This window comes from Oncorhynchus mykiss, chromosome 2, assembly GCF_013265735.2.
Source record: "Oncorhynchus mykiss isolate Arlee chromosome 2, USDA_OmykA_1.1, whole genome shotgun sequence".
NCBI classification, from domain to species: Eukaryota; Metazoa; Chordata; class Actinopteri; order Salmoniformes; family Salmonidae; genus Oncorhynchus; species Oncorhynchus mykiss.
In genome coordinates, this window is record NC_048566.1 from 16,129,055 (window position 1) to 16,156,016 (window position 26,962).

The 26,962-nt window shown below is 43.3% G+C and overlaps 1 protein-coding gene across 1 annotated transcript in view; it reads left to right on the top strand.

The window, feature by feature from the left end:
* The first annotated feature begins 4,715 nt into the window (after positions 1 to 4,715).
* The window catches only part of chrnb2 (cholinergic receptor, nicotinic, beta 2), a 39,269-nt gene continuing 17,022 nt past the window's right edge, over positions 4,716 to 26,962 (top strand). Inside the window, exon 1 of the mRNA XM_021621651.2 lies at positions 4,716 to 4,994. Coding sequence (XP_021477326.2) covers positions 4,949 to 4,994 — 46 coding nt within the window. The 5' untranslated portion in view covers positions 4,716 to 4,948. The remainder of the gene's footprint in view (positions 4,995 to 26,962) is intronic.

Consider the following 26,962-nt stretch of genomic DNA (forward strand, 5'->3'; position numbering starts at 1 on the left):
TCCCTCCTCCTCCCTTCTTCTTCCACATCCTCAGTCTTTCCTCCACCTTTCTCCCTCCTCCTCCCCTCTTCTTCCACATCCTCAGTCCCTCCTCCACCTTTCTCCCTCCTCCCTTCTTCTTCCACATCCTCAGTCCCTCCTCCACCTTTCTCCCTCCCCTCCCTTCTTCTTCCACATCCTCAGTCTCTCCTCCATCTTTCTCCCTCTCCCTCCCTCTTTCTTCCACATCCTCAACCCCCCCTGCAACTTTCTCCATCCCCCTCCCTTCTTCTTCCACATCCCCATTTCCCTCCTCCACCTTTCCTTCCCATTTCCTCCATCTTTCTCCCTCCCCCTCCCACCTTCTTCCACATCATCAACCCCTCCTCCACCTTTCTCCCTCTCCCTCCCTTCTTCTTCCACATCCTCAGTCCCTCCTCCACCTTTCTCCCTCCTCCCTTCTTCTTCCACATCCTCAGTCTCTCCTCCATTCCCCCCTCCCTCCTTCTTCCACATCCTTAACCCCTCCTCCACCTTTCTCCCTCCTCCTCCCTTCTGCTTCCACATCCTCAGTCCTTCCTCCACCCTTCCTTCACCCTTCCTCCACCTTTCTCCCTCCTCCTCCCCTCTCTTCCCACTTTTTTTCAGGGGGTGCTGCATCACATTCACCACCCCTAGTTCCCGCGGCTATGATCACCCCCTTTCCTACTCCACCGCTGGTTGTCATTGGGAAGGTGGAGTGGAGGTCACTTCTATCGGGGAACCCTGAGGAGGAGAGGACCAAAATGGGCTTTTACCCTCAGAGAGGAGAATGGACTGACATAAAGGAGGAGAAGAGAGAAGAGGAGAGGAGGAGGAGGGAGAGGGAGAGGAGAAATGAAACAAGAGGGAAGAAAGGAGAGGAGAGGAGAGAAGAGAAGAAGAAAGGGGAAAGGGGAGAGGAGGAGAAAAAGGAATGACAGAGGGATGAGAGGAGGAGAGGACCCTCATAGCTTTCCTGTGGCTATAATTTCTCATGACCTAATGACTACACAACTTGTGACTCTCAACTCTAGAAAAACACTGGTTGAAGGATGGAGGGAGCCAGGGGGAGAATAGGAGAGAGAGAGAGAGTACAGATATATAAAGAGCAGTGGGAGAGAGAGACAGAGAGAGAGAGAGAGAGAGAGAGAGAGAGAGAGAGAGAGAGATAGAGAAAAAGAGAGAGATAGAGAGAGGGGGGTGGAGAGAGAGAGAGAGAGAGCGAGAGAGAGGGGAAAAGAGAGAGAGAGAGAGAGAGAGAGACAGAGAGAGAGAGAGAGAGAGAGAGAGAGAGAGAGAGAGAGAGAGAGAGAAAGAGAGAGATAGAGAAAAAGAGAGAGATAGAGAGAGGGGGGGTGGAGAGAGAGAGAGAGAGAGCGAGAGAGAGGGGAAAAGAGAGAGAGAGAGAGAGAGAGAGAGAGGGGGGAGAGAGAGAGAGAGAGAGAGAGAGAGAGAGGGAAAAAAGAGAGAAACAGCAGGAGAGAAGCAGCAGGAGAGAAGTGAACAAACAGAGAGGGAGGGAGTGTGGAGAAGAGAGGACATAACAGTGAAAGTGTTTGTGCATGTGTGACTGTGTGTGTGTGTGTGTGTGTGTGTGTGTGTGTGTGTGTGTGTGTGTGTGTGTGTGTGTGTGTGTGTGTGTGTGTGTGTGTGTGTGTGTGTGAGTGTGTGTGTGTGTGTGTGTGTGTGACTGTCTTAAATAGATTTATTGAGGTATCCTAGCCAGCGCATACAGTACGTGTTGAGATGTGAATGTTAAGTCGCTGTCAGCTCTGTCACAGTCAGACTCTTCCTCGAGACTGGGGACAGATCCAGGCCGCAACACACACACACACACACACACACACACACACACACACACAGCCATACACATGCACATGTACACGCACACCTCTCTGCGACCCCGCACTATCAGTGAATGACATGCTTTCCCATCACTAAGTCACATGCCAGGCAGAGAGCAGGAGAAAGCATGCAGGTAGACTACTGGTCACACACAGACTGCTGGACCACAGACTTCTGGAGCACAGAGAGACTACTAGTCCACAGACAGACTACTTGACCACAGACAGACTACTAGACCACTGACAGACTACTGGACCACGGATGGACTACTGGACCACAGACAGACTACTAGACCACAGACAGACTACTGGACCACAAACAGACTACTGGACCAGACATACTACTGGACAAGACAGACTACTGGACTACAAACAGACTCAGTCAAAATGTCAGTTGGTCATGTTGAGTGGATGGAAATATGACCCTTTTACTGAGGCCTGATTTTCAAACGTTTTGATAAATCCTGCTATTCAAACCTGGTAGTTTGGTCCCTATGCCTATTTGCTAAATGTAGGGAGACATAGGCAGAGTCAGACACATGGCCTAATTGTTGGCATCATAGTTGATTCATTTAAACATCGTTTTGCTATTTTAGATCAACAGACATTTTAATTTTCCCCCCAATATCAACCGAGGATATTGTGATAAATGAAATCACAGCACATGCTGCCAAGTGATGGGAAACTGCTGTACCCCACATCCTCCTCAACTCCCCCTCCCTTTATTTTCTAGCTCATCCATTGTTCAGCACCAACCTGGACTCAGGGGTAGACGTAACATATTAAATGTAATCCAAAAGACTATCATATGGTACAGTGGCTTGTGAAAGTATTCATCCCCCCCCCCCCCCCCCCCCCCCCTTGGCATTTTTCCTATTTTGTTGCCTTACAACCTGGAATTAAAATGTATTTTTGGGGGGTTTGTATCATTTGATGTACACAACATGCCTACCACTCTGAAGATGCAAAATATTTTTTATTGTAAAATAAACAAGAAATACGACAAAAAAACTGGAAACTTGAGCATACATAACTATTCACCCCCCAAGGTCAATACTTTGTAGAGCCACCTTTTGCAGCAATTACAGAAGCAAGTCTCTTGGGGGTATGTCTCTATAAGCTTGGCACTTCTAGCCACTGGGACTTTTGCCAATTCTTCAAGGCAGTACTGCTCTAGCTCCTTCAAGTTGGATGGGTTCTGCTGGCACTTCAAGACATTTAAATGTTTCCCCTTAAACCAGTTGAGTGTTGCTTTAGCAGTATGCTTAGGGTCATTGTCCTGCTGGAAGGTGAACATCCGTCCCAGTCTCAAATCTCTGGAAGACTGAAACAGGTTTCCCTCAGAAATGTCCCTGTATTTAGCGCCATCCATCATTCCTTAAATTCTGACCAGTTTCCCAGTCCCTGCCGATGAAAAACATCCCCACAGCTTGATGCTGCCACCACCATGCTTCACTGTGGAGATAGTGTTCTCTGGGTGATGAGAGGTGTTGGGTTTGTGCCAGACATAGTGTGTTCCTTGATGGCCAAAAAGCCCCCAAAATTCTGGCCACTCTTCCTTAATGCCCAGCTCTGTGGAGTGTACGGCTTAAAGTGGACATATGGACAGGTACTCCCATCTCCGCTGTGGAGCTTTGCAGCTCCTTTCAGGGTTATCTTTGATCTCTTTGTGGCCTCTCTGATTAATGCCCACCTTGCCTGGTCCGTGAGTTTTGGTGGATGGCCCTCTCTTGGCAGGTGTGTTGTGGTGCCATATTCTTTCCATTTTTTAAATAATGGATTTAACGGTGCTCCGTGGGATGTTCAAAGTTTCAGATATTTTTTTAGAACCCAAACCTGGTCTGTACTTCTCCACAACTTTGTCCCTGACCTGTTTGGAGAGCTCCTCGATCTTCATGGTGCCACTTGCTTGGTGGTGCCCCTTGCTTAGTGATGTTGCAGAATCGGGGGCCTTTCAGAACAGGTGTATGTATATATACTGAAATCATGTGACAGATCATGTGACACATAGAATGCACACAGGTGGACTTTATTTATATAATTATGTGACTTCTGAAGGTAATTGATTGCACCAGATCTCATTTAGGGGCTTCATAGCAAAGGGGGTGAAAACATATGCACATTTTTTTGTTTTTGTTTAGTTTTTTGAAACAAGTTATTTTTTACATTTCACTTCACCAATTTTGACTATTTTATGTATGTCCATTACATGAAATCCAAATAAAAATATATTTAAATGACAGGTTGTAATGCAACAAAATAGGAAAAAATGCCAAGGGGGATGAATACTTTTGCAAGGCTCTGTATGTAATTAATTAGTGGATGTCGATCATCATATGATATCTTACAAATTGCAATTTGTACAATATGTTATTATTGCAATTCGTACAATATTTTACAAAATTGCAAACCTATCATATGTTAAAAATTCCCAATTTGTTTTCACTAACATTAGTTAGGTGGCTAACAGTAACATTACCTAGGCTACGGTTTAGGGTTAAGGTTAGGAGTTAGATTAAGAGTTAAGGTTAGGGTCAAGGAAAGGGTTAGCTAACATGCTAAATAGTTGCAAAATTGATCAAAAGTCATAAGAAGTTGCAAAATTGGTAATTCGTTAAAATGCTAAAGTTGTCCGTGATGAGATTCGAAATGCAACTTTTGGGTTGCTATACTTTTGCGTTCTATTTCCACCCATCAACCTTCACATTAAACGTCCACCCATCCACCCGGACCAACCACCCTACTTTAGTTTTTGCCTTAAGTAACCTTCTATCTTATGTAACCACACCAAACATAACATGACTAATTTGAGTATCCCGGATTTACATTTACTATGTTACGTCTAGTCTATGAGTCCAGGCTGTTAGCACAACACGGACAGCCAATCCCGCTCGGCTCGACTCCTAAGTATACCTGGAGATTTTAGACACGAATAAAAACTATGTCTGTACTGAGAAGACCTGACGGAACCATGACAGGTACCGAGTGAAGAATTAATAAAGGAATATCAAGAAGAGTGCACTGCGTCTGTTCCGGAGGCATTCGAGGATCGAGTGAGCACCTTTTGGTTCGGAGCGCACACATACGCACGCAGCTGAGCAGCGATGGGCGCTTGGACGCGGATGCTGTGCCTACTCGCCATTGTGAGAGGTGAGTAAGTTGTCTGTCGAGGCTTTGTTAATGGCTCGGGAATGAGTCGGGAATGATGTGCTTTTGTGTGGCTCTTCTCGGTACGACCACGAGGTGCTGAAAGCACCATACATTAGTCTTCTATAGATTTAATGGAAGGATGCTTTGAGGGAGGGGTAGTTGGATAAAGGGAGAGGAGAAGACAAGATAGAGGTAATGACTGTTTCATTGCTGTGTCACCATCGTTCTCCTAACGTCTGTGTGTGAGTACGTACTAGGCTACAACGGAATGATGATGTTAGGGAGAAATTATACATCATAACTGCATTACGTTATGCGCTCAACTGGGGTGATCTTTTATGACAACATTACTGAAGGCAACCAGGAAGACAATATTTATCTTTATGCTACGCGTTCATTTTTGTAGAATGCAATACAATGGAGAAGATGAGTTCCCCTCCTACAATAAAAGACGCGTTGAATCCTATACCCAAGCAATCCATGATTATTGAGTCCCCATTACTGTGTGGATATGTCTTCCTTTCTATTGAGAGATGGTTTTCCCATCGACATAGCCTTTTAGTCTATATTTCTTAGCCATTATAATGACGTTACATGACTGATAATGGAAGATTATGTGTCACTGTATAGCTGGCCTTGCTTATAGTACACAGATCAAGTAACATTATCACCCTAGTGTGGGATCCAAGGTTAGATGTATGATTTACACACACACACACACACACACACACACACACACACACACACACACACACACACACACACACACACACATACACACACACTCACACTACATGCACACGTGGCAGCAGGTAGCCTAGTGGTTAGAGCGTTGGCCAGTAACTGAAAGGTTGCTAGTTAGAACTGAACCGACAAGGTAAAAAAATCTGTTGATGTGCCCTTGAGCAAGGCACTTAACCCTAATTGCACCAGGGTCACCGTTGATAATGGGAGACCCTGGCCATGACTCCACTCCCCTAGGGTGTCTCAATATGGACGTGTACTTGTGTGAAATAGGACAAATATAAGCACTCACATGGCCCACCCATACACACATACACCCATACACACAAACACACATACACCCCCCCCTACCTACACAATTGAGCCCCACAGTGGACGCATCATAAAACCTAGCAGTCAAACATGGAAATGGTTCGCTCTCGTGTAAATCTCTCTCAGACAAGGAGGCTTTTATCTATAAATTCAACTCTTTTTACTCTCAGATTCCAAAATGCTAATTAGCATCAAGTAGACATCATGACTACAAATCCCTGCAAGCTCTTGCACGTAGACTACAAATCCCTGAAAGCTCTTGCACTTCATCTCTAGCTGACACGTTTGCTGTCAGCCAGCTATATGAATAAGTTGGCATGGTGTTAGAATGCACTGCTGTATTAAAGCAATTGAGAACTAACTTGTTGACATGTTGCAGATTCAAAGCCAAATGAACTCATTGCAGAATGTATCCGTAATCATGAATGAATAAGCATATGGTTTTTACCAGAATGCAACAGTTGCCCATCAATCACGTCAAACACCTGTGAGAGCGAAATTACAAGATGGTGTTATAATACTGTTATTGCATCAAATGGTTGTTTTGTGGAATATAATAGGGGTCTTATAACACTGTCATCTGGGCATGGTCTTCTGAATTGGGCCTCTGGGGGCTCAATGCTGACCGTGGATTTACCATGCCTTTGGTGATAAAACCTAAAGACCGCATTCCATAGCATGAGTTGTTGTTTGCGTGCTGGGAGGTACCAGGATAGATATGGCTCCGGTATGGATAATGATGAGAGGAACTTTGTTTTTGGGGGCCAGACCCTGGTTTCCGCACAATGTGAACAGTCTTTACAGCAGATACTGTCTGCTGTGAATTGTCAATTTATTTTATGCAAATCATTATGACCCATTCCACACATCTGTTGTTTGTCATGTAGACTAAGGGGGTGTATCTTTGCTATAAAAGAGCTTTGTTTCCTTTGTGTCGGGGCTCTCAACGAATCATATAAGGGTGGTTTGTTGACCAGCCATCACTATTGCAGGGTACTCACATCATTCACTTGTGTGTGTGGTGTGACCTGCTTTCCTTATTAATAAGTGAATTAAGATTTGTTTATGTATAAATCTGACTTGTGTGATGAGTTTGTCTCTCCTCATTTGATAATAAAGAAATAACCACCACACACCTTAACTCCAACAATTAAATTGTTTTCATGAAATCTAAATAGTAAACAATGCATGCATGTGCCTTTTATACATAACATATAAACATCTGAATGTAAGTAAAGATGAAATGATTTCTTCATCAATGCCACAAACCTGGGACATCGAAGATCACCATATGAACTATTATTCCTATCAGAGAACAACACACAGATTCTTCTGATTTTAGACCAGCACAAATAACACCATGTAAAACAGCATATTGTAATTTTTGGTTGGTGACTTACAAATGTAGAAACAACTGAAGGTGTAAGGTAGCTTTTATATAAAATACTAGGTCAACTCCAGCAGAATGAGAAACACACCTAACAGACTCAAAACAAGGAAGCCATGCCTAAACACAGCTATATCAACACCCTTCTAGTGTAACAGGTCCATGTAGCCATGCCTAAACACAGCTATATCAACACCCTTCTAGTGTAACAGGTCCATGTAGCCATGCCTAAACACAGCTATATCAACACCCTTCTAGTGTAACAGGTCCATGTAGCCATGCCTAAACACAGCTATATCAACACCCTTCTAGTGTAACAGGTCCATGTAGCCATGCCTAAACACAGCTATATCAACACCCTTCTAGTGTAACAGGTCCATGTAGCCATGCCTAAACACAGCTATATCAACACCCTTCTAGTGTAACAGGTCCATGTAGCCATGCCTAAACACAGCTATATCAACACCCTTCTAGTGTAACAGGTCCATGTAGCCATGCCTAAACACAGCTATATCAACACCCTTCTAGTGTAACAGGTCCATGAAGCCATGTCTAAACGCAGCTATATCAACACCCTTCTAGTCAATGTAACAGGTCCATGTAGCCATGTCTAAACACAGCTATATCAACACCCTTCTTGTCAATGTAACAGGTCCATGTAGCCATGCCTAAACACAGCTATATCAACACCCTTGTAGTGTAACAGGTCCATGTAGCCATGCCTAAACACAGCTATATCAACACCCTTCTAGTGTAACAGGTCCATGTAGCCATGCCTAAACACAGCTATATCAACACCCTTCTAGTGTAACAGGTCCATGTAGCCATGTCTAAACACAGCTATATCAACACCCTTCTAGTGTAACAGGTCCATGTAGCCATGTCTAAACACAGCTATATCAACACCCTTCTAGTGTAACAGGTCCATGTAGCCATGCCTAAACACAGCTATATCAACACCCTTCTAGTGTAACAGGTCCATGTAGCCATGTCTAAACACAGCTATATCAACACCCTTCTAGTGTAACAGGTCCATGTAGCCATGCCTAAACACAGCTATATCAACACCCTTCTAGTGTAACAGGTCCATGTAGCCATGCCTAAACACAGCTATTGTGGGCAGCACCTTTACCATTGCATTCAGTCTGAACCCCAGGATGAGCAGGAGGACAGAATTTACATAGGTGAAAGAAAGGTAGCAAAAACAGTACACCAAAACATTTTTAAATGTGTTTCTGAGTCTAGATATGATCAAATCAGGAGAAGAACAAGTGAAGGAAGCAGCATAGGGAAATTGGGTGAACGTAGGGTGGGTTTACAGCGATAAGATGGAGAGTTAAAAGGGTCTGAAGTTGAGGGACCATGGGGCATGAAAGGCATAGTGTGGAATAAGGGTAGCTAGAGGGATGGTTGGCCATGGAATAAACATGAAATGTGGTGCTGGTGTGCTTCAACACCCCTTTAGATTGTTGTTACCCCATGTCCAGTCATACTCGGGGCCTCAGAGTGTCCCTCGACGTCCTTCCATCTCAGTTGCAGCATTCAAATCGTGGTCATTGTGTGACATTAAAGACAATGAGTCATCACAGCATTTCCACAAATTGAACCATAGACAATAGCATTGAGGACAGCATTTTGTTGACAACATGGTGGTTTACACTATGTCTACTGTGTGTGAATGATGAAAGAATCTTACCCCAGCTGTAGGTCCATTTGAGTGTGTGTGGCCACTTAGGCCTGCACATCAACCAGTACTGGGACCATTTGAGACTTGTAATGCGTGCTTTCAAAGTGCTGCTTAAATTTCTTCAGGTCTGCATATATACTGTACAAAAGTATAAACACAACATGTAAAGTGTTGGTCCCATGTTTCATGAGCTGAAATAAAATATCCCATAAATGTTCCATACTCATAAAAAGCGTATTTCTCTAAAAAGTTTGTTTACATCCCAGTTAGTGAGAATTTATCCTTTGCCAAAACAATCCAGTCACCTGACAGGTGTGGCATATCAAGAAGCTGATCAAACAGCATGATCATTACACAGGCACGTCTTGTGCTGGGGATGACAAAAGGCCACTCTAAAATGTACAGTTTTGTCACACCTGACAATGCCACAGATGTCAGAAGTTTTGAGGGAGTGTGCAAATCAAATCAAACTTCATTTGCCACATGCGCCGAATACAACAAGTGTAGACTTTACCGTGAAATGCTTACTTACAAGCCTTTAACCAACAGTGTAGACCTTACCGTGAAATGCTTACTTACAAGCCCTTAACCAACAGTGTAGACCTTACCGTGAAATGCTTACTTACAAGCCCTTAACCAACAGTGTAGACCTTACCGTGAAATGCTTACTTACAAGCCCTTAACCAACAGTGTAGACCTTACCGTGAAATGCTTACTTACAAGCCCTTAACCAACAGTGTAGACCTTACCGTGAAATGCTTACTTACAAGCCCTTAACCAACAGTGTAGACCTTACCGTGAAATGCTTACTTACAAGCATTTAACCAACAGTGTAGACCTTACCGTGAAATGCTTACTTACAAGCCTTTAACCAACAGTGTAGACCTTACCGTGAAATGCTTACTTACAAGCCTTTAACCAACAGTGTAGACCTTACCGTGAAATGTTTACTTACAAGCCTTTAACCAACAGTGTAGACCTTACAGTGAAATGTTTACTTACAAGCCCTTAACCAACAGTGTAGACCTTACCGTGAAATGTTTACTTACAAGCCTTTAACCAACAGTGTAGACCTTACAGTGAAATGTTTACTTACAAGCCTTTAACCAACAGTGTAGACCTTACCGTGAAATGTTTACTTACAAGCCCTTAACCAACAGTGTAGTTCAAGAAGAAGAAATTATTTACCAAGTAGGCTAAAATAAAAAGTAAAGATACAAAGTAACACAAGAAGAATAACAATGAAGAGGCTAAATACGGGGGCACCGGTACCGAGTCAGAGTGCAGGGGCACCGGTACCGAGTCAGAGTGCAGGGGCACCGGTACCGAGTCAGAGTGCAGGGGCACCGGTACCGAGTCAGAGTGCAGGGGCACCGGTACCGAGTCAGAGTGCAGGGGCACCGGTACTGAGTCAGAGTGCAGGGGTACCAGTACCGAGTCAGAGTGCAGGGGTACCGGTACCGAGTCAGAGTGCAGGGGCACTGGTACCGAGTCAGAGTGCAGGGGTACCGGTACCGAGTCAGAGTGCAGGGGTACCGGTACCGAGTCAGAGTGCAGGGGTACCGGTACCGAGTCAGAGTGCAGGGGTACCGGTACCGAGTCAGAGTGCAGGGGCACCGGTACCGAGTCAGAGTGCAGGGGCACCGGTACCGAGTCAGAGTGCAGGGGCACCGGTACCGAGTCAGAGTGCAGGGGTACCGGTACCGAGTCAGAGTGCAGGGGCACTGGTACCGAGTCAGAGTGCAGGGGTACCGGTACCGAGTCAGAGTGCAGGGGTACCGGTACCGAGTCAGAGTGCAGGGGCACCGGTACCGAGTCAGAGTGCAGGGGCACCGGTACCGAGTCAGAGTGCAGGGGCACCGGTACCGAGTCAGAGTGCAGGGGTACCGGCTAGTTGAGGTACATGTAGGTGGGGGCGAAGTGACTATGCATAGGTAACAAACAGCAAGTAGCAGCAGTGTAAAAGGGGGGGGGGGGGGGGGGTTGTCCGGTGGCTATTTTTATGAGTTGTTCAGCAGTCTAATGGCTTGGGGGTAGAAGCTGTTGAGGAGCCTTTTGGCCCTAGACTTGGCGCTCCGGTACCGCTTGCCGTGCGGTAGCAGAAAAAACAGTCTATAACTTGGGTGACTGGAGTCTCTGACAATTTTATGGGCTTTCCTCTGACACCACCTATTATATATTCGTCATAATGATTGGACCAAGGCACAGCGTGTGTAGAATTCCACATGTTTAATAAATAATAAACTCAACAAACAAAACAGAAGAAAAACTAAACGTGAAGCTACCGGGCTGTGGAGACATGGTGCGTATAGCCGACATCAATTGTTCCGGAACTTTAACACACTCCTCAGGACGAGTACGGGGAGCTGACTCAGGTGGTAGGGAGCTGACTCAGGTGGCACCAAACTGACAACACGTTCCTTTATTCCAAATCCCTGCGTCCTCCACCAACTCAACAACTCTCCCATTTCTCTCTCCTCCAAATTTTCCTTCTTCTCCCAGACTGGCTCTGGTTCACTCCTCGGCTCCGCCAACTGCTCCATGTGCCCCCCCCAAACAAATTTCTTGACGTTTCTGTGGCCTTCCTCCCCGACTTCGTCGCTGTCCCTCATTCGCTGCTTCCGCCTGCTCCCACGGAAGGCTCTTCTCTCCTGCCACTATGTCGTGCCAAGTCCAGGATGTTCTTTCCCTAATCTCCTCCAAAGACCAGGATGCCATTACCTCCCAGACACGCTGCTTGGTCGGTTGTTGGTGGGATCTTCTGTCACGTTCGTCATAATGATTGGACCAAGGCGCAGAGTGTGTAGAATTCCACATGTTTAATAAATAATAAACTCAACAAACAAAACAGAAGAAAAACTAAATGTGAAGCTAATAATAGTGCTAACAAGCTACTATCCATAGTCAAGATCCCACAAAGCACAAAAGGGGAAATGGCTGCCTAAATATGATCCCCATTCAGAGACAACGATAAACAGCAACCTCTGATTGGGAATCATACCAGGCCAACATAGATATATAATTACCTAGATGACCCACCCTAGTCACACCCCGACCTAACCAACATAGAAAATACCTGGCTCTCTATGGTCAGGGCGTGACAATATAGGTCCTGGATGGCAGGAAGCATGGCCCCAGTGGTGTACTGGGCCGTTCGCACTACCCTCTGTAGCGCCTTATGGTCAGATACCGAGCAGTTGCCATACCTGGTGGTGATGCAACCAGCAACAGGTGCTCTCGATGTTGCAGCTGTAGAACCTTTTGAGGATCTGGGGGCCTATGCCAAATCCTTTCAGTCTCCTGAGGGGGTAAAGGTTTTGTCGTGCCCTCTTCACGATTGTCTTGGTATGTTTGGACCATATGATAGTTCGTTGGCAATGTGGACACCAAGGAACTTGAAATTCTCGACCCGATTGGCATGCTGACTACAGGAATGTCCACCAGAGCTGTTGCCAGATAATTAAATGTTAATTTCTCTACCATAAGCCGCCTCCAAAGTCATTTTAGAGAATTTAGCAGTACATCCAACCCTCCTCAAATCTCATGTGACCACGCCAGCCCAGGACCTCCACATCCAGCTTCTTCCCCTGCGGAATCATCTGAGACCAGCCACCCGGACAGCTGATGAAACTGTGGGTTTGCACAACCAAAGACTTTCTGCACAAACTGTCAGAAATCGTCTCAGGGAAGCTCTTCTGCGCGCTTGCCCTCCTCACCAGGGTCTTGACTTGACTGCAGTTAGGAGTCGTAACTGACTTCAGTAGGCAAATGCTCACCTTTGATGGCCACTGGCACGCTAGAGAAGTGTGCTCTTCACAGATTAATCACAGTTTCAACTGTACCGGGCAGATGGCAGATAGCGAGTATGGCGTCGTGTGGGCGAGCGGTATGCTGATGTCAATGTTGTGAACAGAGAGCCCCATGTGGCGGTGGCATGATGATGCACGGCCCCATGTCGCAAGGCTCTGTACACAATTCCTGGAAGCTGAAAATGTCCCAGTTCTTCCATGGCCTACATACTAACCAGACATATCACCCATTGAGCATGTTTGGGATGCTCTGGATCGACGAGTACAACAGCGTGCTCCAGTTCCCGCCAATATCCTGCAACTTCGTACAGCCATTGAAGAGGAGTGAGACAACAGGCCACATTAAACAGCCTGATACACTCTATGTGAAGGAGATGTGTCGTGCTGCATGAGACAAATGGTGGTCACACCAGATACTGACTGGTTTTCTGATCCACACCCCTACCTTTTTCTAAAGGTGTCTGTGACTAACATACTGTATGCATATCTGTATTCCCAGTCATGTGAAATCCATCGATTAGGTCCTAATTTATTTATTTCAATTGACTGATTTCCTGACATTAACTGTAATTTAGTTAAATCTTTGAAATTGTTGCATGTTGCGTTTTATATTTTTGTTCAGTGAATAAAGGTCAACTACAAAATGGAGGAAGTTAACAACCTGTAGCTTAGCTTGAATTCAAAGTTGTCACTAAGCAACCAGTACAATAGCCTACACATTGAGAGGAACCTAAAGGCACATACAGTACCAACCAATACTACTCACCCGACAGACAGGGCAGGTGTGGACCAGTGCTGCCTTGGCTGCAGTCTTCTGGTTCGCAGCTGCTCCCTTCTTAGCAGCCGCCTCCGTGGCATCAGTCAACAAGTTCAACTTGAGTGGAGCATGCATTATATATCAATACCCCCCACCCCGCCTACTAGCTATACTCATGATCTGCTGTCCAGAGGGCAACAGTAAACATATCAATGTTTTCCCGCTGTAAAGACTCGAGAGGATGCTAATCAGTCCATCTCCAAAACCTTTCAAAAATCCAGACTAAAATATCACATCTAGCTAGAGTAGCTACAAGTCAAGTTGTACTTGAAGTAGGAAACCCACCCATCACCCACAGGCACAAACAAACATTATCAAGAACGCCTAGCCCTAGCTTCTCACCATCTAAGTTAGCTAGCTAGTTCACTAGCAAGCTAGATTGTTGGTTTATAAAAGCCAAAGAAATCTAAACTCATGCATTTAAATGGCTAGACAAATAGACTGCTAATCTATCCAGGCTAATGTTGCTAACTAGGTAACCATGAGCTAACAAGCTAGATAACAGGCATTTACAATTTAAACAACTTTAGCCAATGTATTAATTACTAACATTAAATAGTTAATCTAGAGATTCTTACCTTTGCCTCAATCTTCAGTCTCGTCGAGGTCATCATGGCCCTGATGACATGAAGCTTGAGACAGGTATTTGTAGTTCTGTATGATAACCACATTAGCAACTAATTAGCAGAAATGCGTTCACACTGCTGAGCAGTCTGTCTGAGACTAAGGAAAACTACGACTATAGAAAGTTGGGGGCCACTGTGGACCCCTACCTCTACATCTGCAGGTGGCTGCTATAAGTCTCAGCCACCACCACCCACTCCCCACCACCACCCACTCCCCTCCACCATCCACTCTCCTCCACCACCCACTCCCCTCCACCACCTCATTAGAACATCATGAGTAGGAGGAGTCTGCAGGAGCCCCCATCGAAACACACACACGCCCCTACCTTTCACCTTTCAACCACTCCACAGTGGTTTAACCACTCCACAGTGGTGTGTGTGTGGGGGGGGGGGGGGGGGGGGGGGGGGGGGTAAGTGGTTGCTGTAGGCTGGTGGTTTGTGTTGTTTCGGCTCATTAACCTCTCTGTAATTTAGTGTTGATGTCTGCTCAACATGGATTGGCGCAGAGAAGAGCAATAAACACATCACTGATTGTCCGAGTTACAGCTGCCTTTAGATTTCCAACCAATCAATAGAGAGTGACAGGACAGGGGACTCCCCCTCAGCCCTGGGTTAACTAACCATCTATCATCATCAGTACAACAACGAGATACACACACACACACATTAACTGTATACAAACAGGGTAGTTAACGCATTAATTGTATAAATGAGTAGTTAACACAGAGCGTAGGAGGTGTTTTATACACACATTTGGAAGGCCAAAAAGATCATCAAGGACAAGAACCACCTGAGCCACTGCCTGTTCACCCCGCTACCATCCAGAAGGCGAGGTCAGTACAGGTGCAGCAAAGCTGGGACCTAGAGACTGAAAAACAGCTTCTATCTCAATGCCATCAGACTGTTAAATGCTGTTAAATAGCCATCACTAGCACATTTGGGGCTGCTGCCCTATATACATAGACTTGGAATCATTGGTCACTTTAATAATGGAACACTAGTCACTTTAATAATGTTTACATATTTTGCATTACTCATCTTATATGTATATACTGTATTCTACTGCATCTTAGTCTATGCTGTTCTGACATTGCTCGCCCAAATATTTAGATATTCTTAATTCCTTTTCTTTAGATTTGTGTGTATTGTTGTGAAATTGTTGAATATTACTGTTATATATTGCTTCACTGTTAGAGCTAGAAACACAAGCATTTCACTACACCCACAATAACATCTGCTAAACACGTGTATGTGACAAATAACATGGGACAAATGACAAATAAAATGTGATTTGATTTTTGATTTGACGCACATGTGTACAGACAACACCCCCTCCACCCTACACACACCACATCTGTTACCCCTCATGTAAACGGGCACTACCTGCTGTGGTGATACAGTATATTCAGCGTATTTAACATCCAGCAGGTGATGGCAGACACTTAATCCTTTGCACCCCAGTATCTCTAATTGCACACTCATCTTCTGCACATCTATCACTCCAGTGTTTAATTGCTATATTGTAATTATTTCGCCACTATGGCCTATTTATTGCCTTACCTCCCTTATCCTACCTCATTTGCACTCACTGTATATAGACTTTTTCTATTGTATTATTGACTGTATGTTAGTTTATTCCATGTGTAACTCTGTGTTGTCTGTTCACACTGCTATGCTTTATCTTGGCCAGGTCGCAGTTGTAAATGAGAACTTGTTCTCAACTGGCCTACCTGGTTAAATAAAGGTGAAATATATATTTTTTTTAAACACACCTAAATGACTGTACGTATTCTTCACTCTGTTGTTCCATGTGACTTGGGACTGTCTGTCTATTACAAAGCAGTCTGGCAGACTGGGACGAAGGTTCACCTTCCAACAGGACAACAACGTTAAGCACACAGCCAAGACAACGCAGGTGTGGCTTCAGGACAAGTCTCTGAATGTCCTTGAGTGGCCCAGCCAGAGCCCGGACTCGATCGAACATCTCTGGAGAGACCTGAAAATAACTGTGCAGCGAGGCTCCCCATCCAACCTGAGAGCGCTTGAGAGGATCTTCAGAGAAGAAGGGTGTGCCAAGTTGTCGCGTCATACCCAGGAAGACTCACGTTACATTTTTTAATTTTTTTAAATGTAACCTTTATTTAACTCGTGAAGTAAGTTAAGAACTGCCTTGTTCATGGGTAGAACGACAGATTTTTAACTTGAAGTCGGAAGTTTACATAGACTTAGGTTGTAGAAATTGAAACTTGTTTTTCAACCACTCCACAAATTTTGTCAGCTGGGGGATTCGATCCAGCAACCTTTCAGTTACTGGCCCAATGCTGGAACCACTAGGTTCAACCACCCCAGTTATATACAGACTGAATCCAGTTATATGAATCCCCCAGTTATATACAGTTGAAGTCGGAAGTTTACATACACTTAGGTTGGAGTCATCAAAACTCCCCTTTCAACCACTCCACAAATCCCTCGTTAACAAACTATAGTTTTGGTAAGTCATCCGGGATGCTGGCCTTCTAGGCAGAATTCCTCTGTCCAATGTCTGTGTTCTTTTGCCCATCTTAATCTTTTCTTTTTATTGGCCAGTCTGAGATATGGCTTTTTCTTTGCAACTCTGCATAGAAGGCCAGCATCATAGAGTCTCCTCTTTACTGTTGACGTTGAGACTGGTGTTCTGCGTGTACTATTTAATGAAGCTGCCGGTTGAGGACTTGCCCTCTTCCTCAGTTGTGCACCGGGGCCTCCCACTCCTCTTTCTATTCTGGTTAGAGCCAGTTTGCGCTGTTCTGTAAAGGGTACAGAGCGTTGTACGAGATCTTCAGTTTCATGGCAATTTCTCACATGGAATTGCCTTCATTTCCCAGAACAAGAATAGACTGAGGAGTTTCAGAAGAAAGTACTTTGTTTCTGCCATTGGAACACACGGTTGCTGATAATGGGTGTGATGGTGATGGTTACTGATAATGGGTATGATGGTGATGGTTTCTGTTAACTGGCCTCTGTACGCCTATGTACGTAGATATTCCACAAAAAAATCTGCCGTTACCAGCTACAATAGTAATTTAGAACATTAACAATGTCTACACTGTATTTCTGATCAATTTGATGTTATTTTAATGGACAAAAATGTATACTTCTTTCAAAAACAAGGACATTTCTAAGTGACCCAAAACTTTTTAACGGTAGTGTATATATACCCAAAACTGGCTTAAATCATATAACAAATGTATACTGAACAAAAATATAAAGGCAACATGCAACAATTTCAATAATTTTACAGAGCTGCAGTTCATAGAAGGAAATCAGTCAATTGAAATAAATTCTTTAGGCCCTAAGCTATGGATTTCATATGACTGGGCAGGGGCTCAGCCACGAGTGGGCCTGGGAGGGAATAGGAATCCGAATATTTTTTCCCCCTCCTGGGCAGGCGGGATTACACGTAGTCTGCATTTTTTAGGCTGGTTGCATGTACTGCCAAATTCTCTAAAACGGCGTTGAGAAATGAACATTAAATTCTTTGGCAACAGCTCTGCAGTCAACATGCCAATTGCACGCTCTGTCAAAACTTGAGATATCTGTGGCATTGTATTGTGTTACAGAACTGCACATTTTGAAGTGGCCTTTTATTGTCCCCAGCACAAGGTGCACCGGTGTAATGACCATGCTGTTTAATCAGCTTCTTGAGATGCCACACCTTTCAGGTGGATGAATCATCTTGGCAAAGGAGAAATACTCACTAACAGGAATGTACACAAATTTGTGCACAAAATGTAAGATAAATAATTTTTGGGTGCGTATAGAAGAAGAGATGAGATTTCCATTAACATTCAAACTAAATGCCCTATAAGTGCCAAAGCTACTGTCACAATGCCAGTCAACTAGCAGTAATTCTGTGACAAACTATCATTTATCGCTCAATTCAAAGAAAGCCTGGTCTGAGTCATATCACAGCTCCTGATTATACGCCCGTAATGTTCCAATAAGTCTTAAATCAGTCTGTAGTGACATTGGCCAATGCAAATGATGTTAGTTACAGTGAGATACGGACTATTACTGGTTAGCAGGCCGTATCTCTTCCTCAGTCTAAATGATCTGTGTCTGTGAGGGTGTAGTGTAGTATAGGGCTTGGCAGTGTGTGCCTGTCGGACTCTTAGAGTTTTGGGCTAATGTCTCTATCTCTGTACTCTGATACAGAATGACGATATGACCTGATATGATTTAATTTGATATGATGTTTGTGAAATGTTGAGATACAATTAGAATTATGTGACTTGATATGACGTGATGCGATATGTGATATGTTATTCTCAGACCAAGAGGAGCAGAAGGATTGTGCCTCTTGGCTAGTTGCTCTGCCTTAATAAAAGCAATCTCAATCAACTGAATATCCAAAAACACAGAGAAAGAAGATGAGGGTGACGGTTTTTCCAAAGGCTTTATGACTAACAAAAATGCTGTCACCATATTTTCTCCATTTAATATTTTTTGTCCATGTGCCTCTTCTCCTATAAGACCAGTAGCTGTTTCTGGTGTGAGTTCTGAGGTGTTCCAGAGAGTTCTGGAATGCAGAAACCCAGTAGCTAATTTTGTCTACTCTGCTGTTAGTTTTAGGATCAGTGTTATGGCCTTAGTTATGACGACTGCTATGGTCTTCTGAGAACCAGCATGCTGGAGCCTAGCAGTCCTGCAGCCAATCTGGCCTGGCCTGTCCTGTCTCCTGGTGTCTCCACAGCCAGCCTGGCCTGGCCTGCCCTCTGGTGTCTCCACAGCCAGCCTGGCCTGTCCTGTCTCCTGGTGTCTCCATATCCAGCCTGCCCTGTCCTGTCTCCTAGTGTCTCCACAGCCAGTCTGGCCTGTCCTGCCCCCTGGTGTCTCCACAGCCAGCCTGGCCTGTCCTGTCTCCTGGTGTCTCCATATCCAGCCTGCCCTGTCCTGTCTCCTAGTGTCTCCACAGCCAGCCTGGCCTGTCCTGCCCCCTGGTGTCTCCACAGCCAGCCTGGCCTGCCCTGTCTCCTGGTGTCTCCACAGCCAGCCTGCCTGTCCTGTCTCCTGGTGTCTCCACAGCCAGCCTGCTGGGCTGGGGCCTGGGTCTGGTTGTGGAGACACAAGGAGACAGGAGACAGCATAAAAGGCTTCAGCCGCCACCAAAAAACCTCTCTAGCCAGCTACAGAGAGGAGAAGAGACAACAACCCTCCTACTCCCCCTCTAATCTCACCCCTCACCTCCCCCTCCTCTCCCACTGTGCAATAGGATTTCTATATACAGTGGGGCAAAAAAGTATTTAGTCAGCCACCAATTGTGCAAGTTCTCCTACTTAAAAAGATGAGAGAGGCCTGTAATTTTCATCATAGGTACACTTCAACTATGACAGACAAAATGAGAAAAAAACATCAAGAAAATCACATTGTAGGATTTTTAATGAATTTATTTGCAAATTATGGTGGAAAATAAGTATTTGGTCACCTACAAACAAGCAAGATTTCTGGCTCTCACAAACCTGTAACTTCTTCTTTAAGAGGCTCCTCTGTCCTCCACTCGTTACCTGTATTAATGGCACCTGTTTGAACTTGTTATCAGTATAAAAGACACCTGTCCAAAACCTCAACAAACTCACACTCCAAACTCCACTATGGCCAAGACCAAAGAGCTGTCAAAGGACACCAGAAACAAAAGTGTAGACCTGCACCAGGCTGGGAAGACTGAATCTGCAATAGGTAAGCAGCTTGGTTTGAAGAAATAAACTGTGGGAGCAATTGTTAGGAAATGGAAGACATACAAAACCACTGTTAATCTCCCTCGATCTGGGGCTCCACGCAAGATCTCACCCCGTGGGGTTAAAATGATCACAAGAACGGTGAGCAAAAATCCCAGAACCACACGGGGGGACCTAGTGAATGACCTGCAGAGAGCTGGGACCAAAGTAACAAAGCCTACCATCAGTAACACACTACGCCGCCAGGGACTCAAATCCTGCAGTGCCAGACATGTCCCCCTGCTTAAGCCAGTACATGTCCAGGCCCGTCTGAAGTTTGCTAGAGCGCATTTGGATGATCCAGAAGAAGATTGTGAGAATGTCATATGAAACCAAAATATAACTTTTTCTAGTCTCATCCTTTTCTAGTCTTATCCTTATCTAATTTTGTCCTTATCTAGTCTCATCCTTATCTAGTCTCATCTAGTCTCATCCTTATCTACTCTCATCTAGTCTCATCCTTATCTAGTCTCATCATTATCTAGTCTCATCCTTATCTAGTCTCACCCTTTTCTAGTCTCATACTTATCTAGTCCCATCCTTATTTAGTCTCATCCTTATCTAGTCTCACCCTTATCTAGTCTCATCTTTATCTAGTATCGTCCTCATCTAGTCTCATCTAGTCTCATCCTGATTTAGTCTCATCTTTATCTAGTCTCATGTTTATCTAGTCTCATCTTTATCTAGTCTCATCCTGATTTAGTCTCATCTAGTCTCATCCTTATCTAGTCTCATCTTTATCTAGTCTCATCTAGTCTCATCCTTATCTAGTCTCATCCTTATCTAGTTTCACCCGTATCTAGTCTCATCCTTATCTAGTCTCATCTAGTATCATCCTTATCTAGTCTCATCTTTATCTAGTCTCATCTAGTCTCATCCTTATCTAGTCTCATCCTTATCTAGTCTCATCCTTATCTTGTCTCACCCTTATCTAGTCTCATCTAGTCTCATCTTTAGCTAGTCTCATCTAGTCTCATCTAGTCTCATCCTCATCTAGACTCATCCTTATCTAATATCGTCCTTATCTAGTCTCATCCTTTTCTTGTCTTATCCTTATCTAATTTTAGTCTCATCTTTATCTAGTCTCATCTAGTCTCATCCTTATCTAGTCTCATCCTTATCTAGTCTCATCCTTATCTTGTCTCACCCTTATCTAGTCTCATCTAGTCTCATCTTTAGCTAGTCTCATCTAGTCTCATCTAGTCTCCTCCTTATCTAGTCTCATCCTTATCTAGTCTCATCTAGTCTCATCCTTATCTAGTCTCATCCTTATTTAGTCTAATCTAGTCTCATCCTTATTTAGTCTCATCTAGTCTCATCTAGTCTCATCTAGTCTCATCCTTATCTAGTCTTATCATTTTCTAGTCTCATCCTTATCTAGTCTCATCTAGTCTCATCCTTATCTAGTCTCATCATTATCCAGTCTCATCCTTATCTAGTCTCATCCTTATCCAGTCTCATCCTTATCTAGTCCCATCCTTATTTAGTCTCATCCTTATCTAGTCTCACCCTTATCTAGTCTCATCTTTATCTAGTATTGTCCTTATCTAGTCTCATCTAGTCTCATCCTGATTTAGTCTCATCTTTATCTAGTCTCATCTTTATCTAGTCTCATCCTGATTTAGTCTCATCTAGTCTCATCCTTATCTAGTCTCATCTTTATCTAGTCTCATCTAGTCTCATCCTTATCTAGTTTCATCCTTATCTAGTTTTGTCCTTATCTAGTCTCATCCTTATCTAGTCTCATCTAGTCTCATCCTTATCTAGTCTCATCTTTATCTAGTCTCATCTAGTCTCATCCTTATCTAGTCTCATCCTTATCTAGTTTTGTCCTTATCTAGTCTCATCCTTATCTAGTCTCATCTAGTCTCATCCTTATCTAGTCTCATCCTTATCTAGTCTCATCTAGTCTCATCCTTATCTAGTCTCATCCTTATTTAGTCTAATCTAGTCTCATCCTTATTTAGTCTCATCTAGTCTCATCTAGTCTCATCCTTATCTAGTCTCATCATTATCTAGTCTCATCCTTATCTAGTCTCACCCTTATCTAGTCTCATCATTATCCAGTCTCATCCTTATCTAGTCTCATCCTTATCCAGTCTCATCCTTATCTAGTCTCATCCTGATTTAGTCTCATCTAGTCTCATCCTTATCTAGTCTCATCTTTATCTAGTCTCATCTAGTCTCATCCTTATCTAGTCTCATCCTTATCTAGTTTTGTCCTTATCTAGTCTCATCCTTATCTAGTCTCATCTAGTCTCATCCTTATCTAGTCTCATCCTTATCTAGTCTCATCTAGTCTCATCCTTATCTAATCTCATCCTTATTTAGTCTAATCTAGTCTCATCCTTATTTAGTCTCATCTAGTCTCATCCTTATCTAGTCTCATCATTATCTAGTCTCATCCTTATCTAGTCTCACCCTTATCTAGTCTCATCATTATCCAGTCTCATCCTTATCTAGTCTCATCCTTATCCAGTCTCATCCTTATCTAGTCCCATCCTTATTTAGTCTCATCCTTATCTAGTCTGACCCTTATCTAGTTTCATCTTTATCTAGTATTGTCCTTATCTAGTCTCATCTAGTCTCATCCTGATTTAGTCTCATCTTTATCTAGTCTCATCTTTATCTAGTCTCATCTTTATCTAGTCTCATCCTGATTTAGTCTCATCTAGTCTCATCCTTATCTAGTCTCATCTTTATCTAGTCTCATCTAGTCTCATCCTTATCTAGTTTCATCCTTATCTAGTTTTGTCCCTATCTAGTCTCATCCTTATCTAGTCTCATCTAGTCTCATCCTTATCTAGTCTCATCTTTATCTAGTCTCATCTAGTCTCATCCTTATCTAGTTTTGTCCTTATCTAGTCTCATCCTTATCTAGTCTCATCCTTATCTAGTCTCATCCTTATCTAGTCTCATCTAGTCTCATCCTTATCTAGTCTCATCCTTATTTAGTCTAATCTAGTCTCATCCTTATTTAGTCTCATCTAGTCTCATCTAGTCTCATCCTTATCTAGTCTCATCATTATCTAGTCTCATCCTTATCTAGTCTCACCCTTATCTAGTCTCATCATTATCCAGTCTCATCCTTATCTAGTCTCATCCTTATCCAGTCTCATCCTTATCTAGTCCCATCCTTATTTAGTCTCATCCTTTTCTAGTCTCACCCTTATCTAGTCTCATCTTTATCTAGTATCGTCCTTATCTAGTCTCATCTAGTCTCATCCTGATTTAGTCTCATCTAGTCTCATCCTTATCTAGTCTCATCTTTATCTAGTCTCATCTAGTCTCATCCTTATTCAGTCTCATCCTTATCTAGTCTCATCTAGTCTCATCCTTATCTAGTCTCATCCTTATCTAGTTTCACCCGTATCTCATCTTTATCGCATCTAGTCTCATCTAGTCTCATCCTCATCTAGACTCATCCTTATCTAATATCGTCCTTATCTAGTCTCATCCTTTTCTTGTCTTATCCTTATCTAGTTTTGTCCTTATCTAGTCTCATCCTTATCTAGTCTTATCTAGTCTCATCCTTATCTAGTCTCATCTAGTCTCATCCTTATCTAGTCTCATCCTTATTTAGTCTAATCTAGTCTCATCCTTATTTAGTCTCATCTAGTCTCATCTAGTCTCATCCTTATCTAGTCTCATCATTATCTAGTCTCATCCTTATCTAGTCTCACCCTTATCTAGTCTCATCATTATCCAGTCTCATCCTTATCTAGTCTCATCCTTATCCAGTCTCATCCTTATCTAGTCTCATCCTGATTTAGTCTCATCTAGTCTCATCCTTATCTAGTCTCATCTTTATCTAGTCTCATCTAGTCTCATCCTTATCTAGTCTCATCCTTATCTAGTCTCATCTAGTCTCATCCTTATCTAATCTCATCCTTATTTAGTCTAATCTAGTCTCATCCTTATTTAGTCTCATCTAGTCTCATCCTTATCTAGTCTCATCATTATCTAGTCTCATCCTTATCTAGTCTCACCCTTATCTAGTCTCATCATTATCCAGTCTCATCCTTATCTAGTCTCATCCTTATCCAGTCTCATCCTTATCTAGTCCCATCCTTATTTAGTCTCATCCTTATCTAGTCTGACCCTTATCTAGTTTCATCTTTATCTAGTATTGTCCTTATCTAGTCTCATCTAGTCTCATCCTGATTTAGTCTCATCTTTATCTAGTCTCATCTTTATCTAGTCTCATCTTTATCTAGTCTCATCCTGATTTAGTCTCATCTAGTCTCATCCTTATCTAGTCTCATCTTTATCTAGTCTCATCTAGTCTCATCCTTATCTAGTTTCATCCTTATCTAGTTTTGTCCCTATCTAGTCTCATCCTTATCTAGTCTCATCTAGTCTCATCCTTATCTAGTCTCATCTTTATCTAGTCTCATCTAGTCTCATCCTTATCTAGTTTTGTCCTTATCTAGTCTCATCCTTATCTAGTCTCATCCTTATCTAGTCTCATCCTTATCTAGTCTCATCTAGTCTCATCCTTATCTAGTCTCATCCTTATTTAGTCTAATCTAGTCTCATCCTTATTTAGTCTCATCTAGTCTCATCTAGTCTCATCCTTATCTAGTCTCATCATTATCTAGTCTCATCCTTATCTAGTCTCACCCTTATCTAGTCTCATCATTATCCAGTCTCATCCTTATCTAGTCTCATCCTTATCCAGTCTCATCCTTATCTAGTCCCATCCTTATTTAGTCTCATCCTTTTCTAGTCTCACCCTTATCTAGTCTCATCTTTATCTAGTATCGTCCTTATCTAGTCTCATCTAGTCTCATCCTGATTTAGTCTCATCTAGTCTCATCCTTATCTAGTCTCATCTTTATCTAGTCTCATCTAGTCTCATCCTTATTCAGTCTCATCCTTATCTAGTCTCATCTAGTCTCATCCTTATCTAGTCTCATCCTTATCTAGTTTCACCCGTATCTCATCTTTATCGCATCTAGTCTCATCTAGTCTCATCCTCATCTAGACTCATCCTTATCTAATATCGTCCTTATCTAGTCTCATCCTTTTCTTGTCTTATCCTTATCTAGTTTTGTCCTTATCTAGTCTCATCCTTATCTAGTCTTATCTAGTCTCATCCTTATCTAGTCTCATCTAGTCTCATCCTTATCTAGTCTCATCCTTATTTAGTCTAATCTAGTCTCATCCTTATTTAGTCTCATCTGGTCTCATCTAGTCTCATCCTTATCTAGTCTCATCATTATCTAGTCTCATCCTTATCTAGTCTCACCCTTATGTAGTCTCATCTTTATCTAGTATCATCCTTATCTAGTTTCATCTAGTCTCATCCTGATTTAGTCTCATCTTTATCTCTTCTCATCCTTATCTAGTCTCATCCTGATTTAGTCTCATCTAGTCTCATCCTTATCTAGTCTCACCCTTATCTAGTCTCATCGTTATTTAGTATCATCCTTATCTAGTCTCATCTTTATCTAGTCTTATGAAGTCTCATCCTTATTTAGTCTCATCTAGTCCCATATAGTCTCATCCTTATCTAGTCTCATCTTTATCTAGTCTCATCCTTATCTAGTCTCATCCTTATCTAGTTTCACCTGTATCTAGTCTCATCTTTATCTCATCTAGTCTCATCTAGTCTCATCCTTATCTAGTCTCATCTTTATCTAGTCTCATCTAGTCTCATCTAGTCTCATCCTGATTTAGTCTCAGGGTAAGGTCATCATTTCGTACCTCTACCTCCCTTCCCTCAGTCTTACCGAGGTCTAATGTGGGAGTCAGTCTGAAATATTCATGGTGTCACATTAACTTTGCAATATTTGCAATGGAAAACAGGCTGGATACAACCTGAGCTACCAGCAACATTACAACATTACCATTCTGCCTGGGCCTGACTATGACACAGTGGCCGGGGGAGATGGAGGGAGGGAGGGAAAGGAAAGGAAAGGTGAAGAGAGAGAAGGAGAGGGAGAAAGAGGGAGAGAGAGAAGGAGAGGGAGAAAGGGGGGGAGAGAGAAGGAGAAAGACAGATAATGGTGGTCATTTATTCAGATGCTCTCTGTGAGTATATAGTGAGGGATGTCATTAAAGCCTAGCTGCAGGTGCTGACAGGGAGTATTGAACTGTAGTGTACTGTGTTAATGTGTGTTTGTATCCTAGGTGTTTGTGTGTGTGCATAGTGACGAGTGTAGTCAAGGGCATTCAAGGAGTGTGTGTGTCTGTAGTGCATGTCTGAGATCAGGAGCTGAGCCCACAGTGCTTTGTTCAGTAGCAATGTGTATTATTCATGTGGCACACACGCACACACACACACACACACGCACGCACGCACACACACACACACACTCACACACCCAATCCTCAGCCTCAAGCTCTACCCCATCCCCCCTAAAAAACAAACTCACAAAGATAATCACATACACACAAGCACGTCTTTACCCACCTTACACACACACATCAACTCCACAACAAACAGACAAATAGCTACACACAGGCTGACAGCATTTGTATTGATGACAGTGATGGGAACGAAGGAAGAGACAATATCAGGCTGTCAGAGAGAAAAAGTGATGGAGATAAAAGCGGAGAGAGGGATGGGGGAGTTTACGGCTTATGATTAGAGTCTTCATTGATCCAACCACTGAGGCCGTCATTCAGCGACGGGAAGGGAATAGAGAGGGAGAGAGAGAGAGGGGAAGGGGAGCGAGAGAGAGAGAGAGAGGGGAAGGGGAGCGAGAGAGAGAGAGAGAGGGGAAGGGGAGCGAGAGAGAGAGAGAGAGAGAGAGGAAGGGGAGCGAGAGAGAGAGAGAGAGAGAGAGAGAGATAAAGGGAAGGGAATAGAGAGGGAGAGAGAGAGG